At 44.6% G+C, this 8,327-nt stretch overlaps 1 protein-coding gene across 2 annotated transcripts in view; it reads right to left on the bottom strand.

Annotated features, from left to right (window-relative positions):
- TOP2B (DNA topoisomerase II beta) overlaps positions 1-3,570 on the bottom strand; it is a 65,229-nt gene extending 61,659 nt beyond the window's left edge. For both annotated transcript variants that reach the window (XM_045436326.1, XM_045436325.1), the window contains exon 1: positions 3,185-3,570. In XM_045436326.1, coding sequence (XP_045292282.1) covers positions 3,185-3,247 — 63 coding nt within the window. In that variant the 5' untranslated portion in view covers positions 3,248-3,570. The remainder of the gene's footprint in view (positions 1-3,184) is intronic.
- Positions 3,571-8,327: the final 4,757 nt, after the last annotated feature.

Raw genomic sequence — 8,327 nt, forward strand, 5'->3', positions numbered from 1 at the left:
GGGCTCGAACTCACGGACCGGACCGTGAGATCGTGACCTGGCTGAAGTCGGACGCTTAACCGACTACGCCACCCAGGCGCCCCAATTATAATATCTTTTAATCTACCAAATTAGAGTACTGCTAGGAAAAAAAATCAATATTCATATGGTAATTAACTATATTCTAATGTTTCCACAAAAGTTTTTACAGCCACTTACAAATGATAAATAACAAAACGAAATTGACTAGAGGGTCTACTAATCAAAGCTTTACAAACTAAAGGTTAATTCAAGAAACTTTGCTTAGTTCAGGAAGCCTTCAGAGCTGTTGTCAGTGTTAACTCAAAATAGTTCTACTATATTTTTCACTTTTTTTAATTTCAAAAAATTAGCTTAAAATGCTATAAATCAAGTACAAACCAAATACAGTATCATAAGGAGAAGTTAATGTCAGTCTTAAACCACCCTGCTTTGTGGTTTTAGGTACTGAAATGTAAACTTTCAGGGCGCGCCTGGGTGGGTCAGTCGGCTGAGCTTCTGACTCTTGATTTTGGCTCAGGTCATGAACTCATGGTTTGTGAAATTGAGCCCCAAATCGGGCTCCGTGCTGACAGTGCAGAACAGAACCTGCTTGGGATTCTCCCCCCGCTACCCCCCCCCCACCTCCCGCCCCTCTCTGCCCCTTCCCTGCTCTCACTCTGTCTCTCAAAATAATAAACATTTAAAAATATATGTCATGAGAGATACCTATAAAAAATGTAAACTTCCATGCAATGACAATGTTAATACTACATGCTGGCAAGCATCCCAATAGAAGTTAATACCAGCAACACATGGCATTACCCATCCCCCTCCCAAAAGAACGCTATCAGGGACTAATTCCATTTTTATTTCTTCCTGTTACCCACAAGCAGGTGGCAACATAACACCAGTTTCAATACAGCAAGCAAAGTTACCCCTCTTCAGAAATAGATGACCACTGAAACAAATCCCTGAATTCTTTCAAAGGAATAATTTCCTTTCACCCGGGTTCAAAAGCATTTCATGTAAAAAGCAACTTCATTATTCTGAGTGTACATTTCTTGAACTTCACCAACAACAACAAAAACCATTTATTAAACCCAGAAATGGCTACCTATGTTTATCTCATTTAATTCTCAATGCAACCTTATTTTATAGATGAGAAAACAGACATAGAAAGGATAGGTCCCTTTTGGAGTATGTGTTGGAGAAAGGATCTGAATCTACATCAACTTGACATCAAAATCCCTCCTCATAACCACCTCACTATATTGCCTCCCATAAAATTAGTCTATGATCAATGATGTTGATCATGGACATAAAGATGGTCATATAACCTGACAAATTTAAAGCAAGCATCAAATCTTAAAGTGGACTTCCGGAGTGATTAGCGTTTCAATAAACTTCTAATCCAACAAGAGGATACAATCTATAAGTAAAAGATTAAGTGACGTTTACTGTATTAGTTTTGTATGAAAAAAAAAACCTTTAATAAATCAAAATTATCAAATGAATTTTCTGATACTGAATGAGACCCTCTAAGTTTCATGACATTTTTTATGTAAGTTTCCTACTGAGCTTGACAGAAAAAGCAGTCATTTAGTTATCTACAAAGTTAAATACCAGTAAATTAAATATCGCTATCAAATGTCAAATGCCAACCAATTCAATCTTGGAGCAAAATGTTTACCATTACAGAATCAGAAGTCCTCAGGAACACAAATCAGGCCTGGACACTTCCAAATAGTGAATGAGAACCATCTGGCTAACTCAATTTTCAGAAGTTGTTTGATTTTAGTAACAGGGGTAAGGGCCATCCATTTGTAAAAATCAGTGTTTTGCATTTATGCATTCTCCCGTCCGAGAATGGACCGCATGGACCAATAATTTATAACCTCACATGTTATCTATTCTGGCTCTGATCTGTTCACCATGCTACATTATTGGAGCAGGATACAAAATTCGGAAAACTCAACAATAAAAGCCTGGCAAGTCACTTTGCAAAGCACCCTGGCACCCAAACATAAGTGGTTAAAACGTTTTTCTGCTACTAGTAACGTACTTTTTTTTTTTTTTTTTTTACAAGGAATACTTTTCAACACAGAACTGCTTACTCAACTCCCCTCAACCTGGCCCAAGTGAAGAGAAAATGAAGCAGTGGTAATAAAAATGCCAATATGAAAGTTTCCTTGGGTGTTTTGAAAAAGGGAAAATCCATCGAAAGTCCCTGTAAAATGTAACGCTTTTTAAATGTTTCTCCTGGAAACCAAGTCAGTTGGCTGAGCTGCGCTTTTTTTGTGTAGGAAATGACCCTGCTCTGAACTCTATGCTGAGCAAGTGAAATGCTGGTGAATTATCGATCTGCCGTGGGAATCGGATCTCTCTGGGTCTTCCCTCCTCTACTACTTCCCAGCAGGAACGGAGCGCCGAAATCCTTTAATTCCGGGGCTAAGCACTTCGGTCACCTCTCCAGCACCCTCCATTCGGCCCCCACCCCGCTTCACCTGCGATGCTGACGCAGGTGAACGCTTCTTGTAATAATCCCACCCGGACAGATGGACGACCTACAGCATATTAGCTGCTGCGGAAACAGCCATTCCGAATGCGCTTTCAATCGAACGAGACTCTGAACTCAAGTGTAAATTGCCTTAGACGAATCCCCCACCAAACCCATTCTTCTTTGAGAGGTCAGAGAACCACAAATGGTTGCATTTGCATTTCCAGGACGGACACACACACACACACACACACACACACACACACACACACACACCTTTCTCCGGGATTTTCTCAAACCACATTTAATAAAAGTGCTGACCCACAGAGACACACAGGCATTACTGCCATACCCATCATCTCATGCCTGACTGACCTGGAAGAGTCTTGAGAAAGAAGAAAAAAGATGAAGCGAGGGCTTCCTATCGGATTCATGGTCTGTCCCCCTAAGTTTAAGCGCACGTAAGCCCCAGCAGCCGAGCCTCCATAGAGGTAAAGAAAGAAAAGGGGCGGGGAGCGGGGGGTTCTGCTGGCAGAAGCCCCGACGGGGCGCCCGTCCGGGGCGCCGGATTTCCCTCTCTTTTCCCTTCCTCCCCACCCCCGGTCCGCCCGGCGGAATTCCTCCCCCGCCGCGGGCCAGGAACAATGCCGCGGCCAGGACCCCCGCCCTCCGTCGCCCGCCACTCACCACCCAGGTCAGTGCCCCGTTGCCGCCGGCTCCCGCGCCGCCGCCGCCGCCCGCCTTGGCCATGGCGGGTGCCTCCGCTCACAGGCCCCGAGGCCGCGGCCGCCGCTCCCGCTTCCCTGCGGGCCGCCGGCCCCCGCTGCTCCGCACCGACCGCTCCGCTCGTCGTGTTCCTAGCGGCGCCGCCCCCCGCGCCCCATCGTCGAGACCCGGGGCGGACGCCCGGCCGAGCCCGCCGAGGAGGCCGCGCCGCCCGGCGCCCTCAAACTCGAGGCGCGGCGGCCGCGTCGCCCGGGCCTAGGGCCGCCGCTGAGGAAGAGGTGGAGGAGGAGGAAGCAGGAGGCCGGCGGCGACAGAGCCGCGGCGCTTCCTCCTCGCCCGCCCGCCCGCGGGCCCCGCAGCAAGCCGGGCCGAGGCCGGGAGGTGCGCGCGGCGAGCGCAGCCGGGGAGCCCGGGGCGTCCAGACGTGGCGGGGACGCAAAGGCGCCTTGTCCTTCCTCACACTCCGCGAAGGCCGGCCGCTGGGGTTGCGGGAGTCGCCGCCGCTGGTGCCGCTGCCTCAAAGGCCGCCTTCGTCGGCCGCGCTGCACCCCGACTTCCTCACATCCACACACCGAGAGGGACAATAAACAGAGCCACCACCGTCGCGGTCGCCTCCCTCTTGTCCGGCATAACACCGCACACACACATTCGCACACCAGGGAGGGCGGGAGGGAGCGGCGGCCGCCCTGCTGTCAGTCAGAGCCTCGGCGCCCAATCGGGGCCTTTTAGCCGCAACCCCTCGGCCAATCCCAAAATTCCAAGCCCCCGGAGGGGCGGGACCCGAGGGGGAAACGTCATTGCGGGTAGCAACCGAAGGGAAGACTTGGGGTTTTTGTTTGTGTGTGTGTCTGTGGGTTTTCCATTTGAGGGGTGAGCGGGGGCTGCTGTCAAGGGTCGTTTGAGGGCGGCAAAGGGAAAGGGTCGAATTGGCCTCGGGTCGATTGTACTCCTCCGAGTGCGCAGTTTACTCTAAGATCGGCTGGCGAAGCCGAGGCATTTCTTTGCCTGGGGCCGCTATGGGGGGAGGAGGGAGAGAAGCGGGGCGGGGGGGGGGGGGTGGCAGGAAGAAGCCGAGGGCAGTCCCAAAGGGAAAGTATTTTTAAAGAGCGGTTGTAAACCGCAGGCAAGACGTTGTAGATCACTGGTGCAAGGAGGGCCCCGTGACCCCGGCCTCCCCAAGGCCCCGAGTGGACGCTGCTGTCGGAAGAATTCTCTGCACAGACCTTCCCCTCCTCCATCATCTCTTTCCCTCCCGCTCCTGTCCTCCCCTCACCCTCTAAAGGGATCCGGTCAGTTTCAAGGAAACAGCATTTAAAGAACTTGAATGAAAAGACGCACAGAGAACGTTCCAGGGGAGGAATGCAGCGTGGGTTGAGGGTTCTGTTTCTACTCTTTGTTGACCTTTCTCTCTCCGCTGAACAATGCGGATTTGCCACTGTCACTTTTCATTCTTATCTGTCCAACTACCTCTAAGAGGGCATGTTTAATTTTTTAAACTGCTTTCAGTGGAATTCTCAAACGCACACTAAGGAATAATTTCATTCCCATTAAAGCTTTCTAAGAAAGAAAATTACCCGTATAGCCGCACCAAAGTCTGGCAGAGGGAAGAAGGCACTACCTCACCCTGCTTTTCAGTGTAATTCCATTCAACAAGTATTGATTGGATGCACACCCTACCAACCCGTGCCAGGCTCTGCGATGGGTTCGAAATAAAAAACAGGACCCCTGATTTCAAATCATGTATAATCTGGCTTGTGAGATAGACTAAACGGGGGTTAACTATTACTAAAATGAGTTCTTGGGGGCATCAAGTGCCACCAAATAGCTGTGAAAAGAGAGCTTTTTGAAAGATAAAAAGCCGTATTGCTGCTTTGTGGAAAAGGCATTTTTTGTGAACTTCTCTTCCAACTGTGCATTTCCTCTCAAGGGAAAACAAAAATGTCTCAGGTCACATATTTTAACTGCCTGCTGAGTCCAGAGAGGTGGGGAACTCTGGAACATGGAAATAATTTAAACAGTTTTTCTTAATTAGCTCTCTAGTGGCCATGTAATTCTGGCGTATTTGGGACTTTGGTTTAGAACAGTGAAGCCTTTCTTTACCTTGAACTTGAGGTGCAAGCTTGTAAATCAGACCCACCAGGGCTAATCTGGGCTCTGAACCTGACCAGCTAAGTATTTGTGCCTTGTTATTTAACTTCCCTGAGCCTCTTTGTGCCTCGTTAAGATGAGGATTTTTGCTCTTGTGCTTAGTGTGACTTTACACTTCAAAGTACATATAGTTTATAAGTCTGAAAGGGGTAAATAATTTTAGAGGTTGTGAGGTTTTTTTTAGAAAGATACGTGCATTAAGTAGAACCCAAGCTATAAAATATACAACCGTCTCCTTTTTTAAACTTCAGTTTTCAAAGCTCTTCAACCTCAGACTTTAAATGAACAAAACAATATATTCAAAAGTCAGATAGGTTAATTAATGGAAATTCGTGGTTATCTTTTCACTTGCCTCGTGCATGACTTTTAGCTAAGTATGAAGACTCTGTAGTAAATATAACTTGTCTTATTTTTATGAAACTGACTTACCTAAAAGAATCACAAATAAAAACGTAGTTGAATGTACATGCAAATCAACAGCTTAAAACAGAAATTCATGAGGAATGGGAGAAAGTATCTAGATCAAAAATATCTCCGCCCCTGGGGCGCTTAAGTGGCTTAGTCCATTAAGCATCCAACTTCGACTGGGCTCAAGTCATGATCTCACAGGTTCAGGTTCGTGGGTTCTAGTTTGTGCTGACAGCTCAGACCCTGGAGCCTGCTTCAGATTCTGTGTCTCCCTCTGTCTGCCTCTCCGCTGCTGGCACTCTGTCTGTCTCTCAAAAATGAATAAACATTAAAAAAAAAAAAAAAATCTCAGCTCTTGAAGAACTGTTGTTGTTTTGTTGTTGTTGTTGTTGTTGTTTTAGCATGTGTAACAGACTTAATATATCTTTATTATAAAATTGGTTGTACCCAACTTGAGCGTATCTTTCCCTTCTGGGCTTTTGTCAAATAATTTTCATTCATGTACTAAGTCATTATAGCAATAATTGCCACATTAAAAAGCTTCTATATCAGGTTTGTCGTGTTTGAAATACTACTTTATTCGTAGGTGCATGTTACATTTAAAGATTTAATTTCCACCCTACAGCAAACACCAGCCAAAATAAAAAATTGTACAAATCAAAATCAGTTCTGTAAACTGTAAAAATAAAGGCCTTTAACCAAACTTACTGAGTAGCTTCCATGGGAGCGTATCCTAACTACTTAAAAATTTTTATTTTTAGATTTTATGTTTCCCTATTATAAAAATCAAAGAAATCTACTTCTTAAATGTCTTCTGTGTGTTGGATACTCAGGACCTGGGAATACAAAAATGTGATGGGGGCGCTTGGGTGGCTCAGTCGGTTGAGTGTCCAGCTTTGGCTCAGGTCATGATCTCGCAGTTTGTGAGTTCGAGCCCCGTGTCGGGCTCTGTGCTGACAGCTCGGAGCCTGGAGCCTGCTTCAGATTCTGTGTCTCCCTCTCTCTCTGCTCCTCCCCCACTCGTGCTCTCTCTCTCTCTCTCTCTCTCTCTCTGTCAAAAATAAATAAAACATTTAAAACAAAATGTGATGAAGATGTGGTCTCTGCCTTGACTTCACACCTTGTGTCATATAGTTTTGAGCTAGTATTTTAAGTCAAAAGCTATTTTATATTTATTCATTTGCTATTCAATAAACAGTCTACCTGATGCGTCACACCTATCATTGCACATTATACACAGCAGGTAATGTAATCAATAAATAAATCATCTAAGCAGATTGTAATTCAAGACTATACTTGAGGTACCTGGCAAAGTTTCAATGGAGTTTCCACTTAAATCATGTATTGTTTTAACATTGAGATTCAGCTGGGGAGTTGGGGAAGGAATCTTTAATCTACTAAGCATTTAAATAAGTTAATGTTTGAGTTCAAGATTCAATGCCTGCCAGCTGACCTCTCCACCCCACTGTGTCAGTTTTGATGGATCCTTTATGTATACAAGTAGCTAGGCAAAGAATGAGAAATAATCATGTCTGGCCTACAGTTAACCCACTAAATGGTTGTCTAGGTAATATTGTCCAGGTAAACATTGTAAATGTAATTTAGTGTGTTAAATTTCCTTAGGAGTGAGCTTCAGGTAAAGAAGAAAGCTACCATCAATGTAATTTTTTGGATTTCAGCATTTCTATAGTAAATATAATAGACTATTAACTGATTTTTGAAAGTACTTAACTGCTGCAAATACTTTAGAAGTATATTTTTACTTTTAAAAAGTTACTTAAGAACCAAAGGTAACAAATGTTTATGGATGGCTAAAGATATCAATGACTACCACATTCCTGAGTGTTATCACCACTGGGAAGACAGATAAAGGCTAAGGGTCTCCAATTTGTACCTATAATAAGTATGGGATGTTTGTTTTGTTTGACTTTTTTTGGCCAAGTAAGCTAAGCTGATCCTCTGTTGATGTCTCTAATTACTTATAGAGACAGAAGGGACATTTTCAGATATTTTAGATGATATAGGTCAGCAATAATTCAGGGCTCTTAACTACTCTGCTGAGTTATATAATATGGAGAATATAATTAGCTCATGCCTTAGTTAAAAAGGCTGTACTTGCCCTTTAAATGGGATTTGGAAAGATTGGGACTCTCAAAGAAGCATTTTCATTCTAAGGAAACCTTGCTTTGTGGGGGACATTAGATGCTATCATTCACATAATCTTCACCAACAGAATATTATATGATCCTACCATGTGTATTGCTAAGCTGTCCGGAGTCGTCTAATTCAGTTACTCGTAGGTTTATTTATTTTAAAGAAAGAAGATAGCAGTGGCTTTCCTAACTCAACTGTTTCCACCTCATAAGAGCTGGGAACTCTAAAGCTAGAGTTTCCAAGTTGTTTTCATTCTGTAGTATATTTAAAACTGAAAGGTTGTGGGTGCGGGGAGCCCAGGAAGTATGAAGAATATCTACACCAGAAGAATCTAATATATAAAGCCTACAGTTACAGGGGTTTCTGGAACAGAACAAAAGAGGTACCTGCACCT

The sequence above is a fragment of the Leopardus geoffroyi genome, chromosome C2 (genome assembly GCF_018350155.1).
Source record: "Leopardus geoffroyi isolate Oge1 chromosome C2, O.geoffroyi_Oge1_pat1.0, whole genome shotgun sequence".
NCBI lineage: Eukaryota > Metazoa > Chordata > Mammalia > Carnivora > Felidae > Leopardus > Leopardus geoffroyi.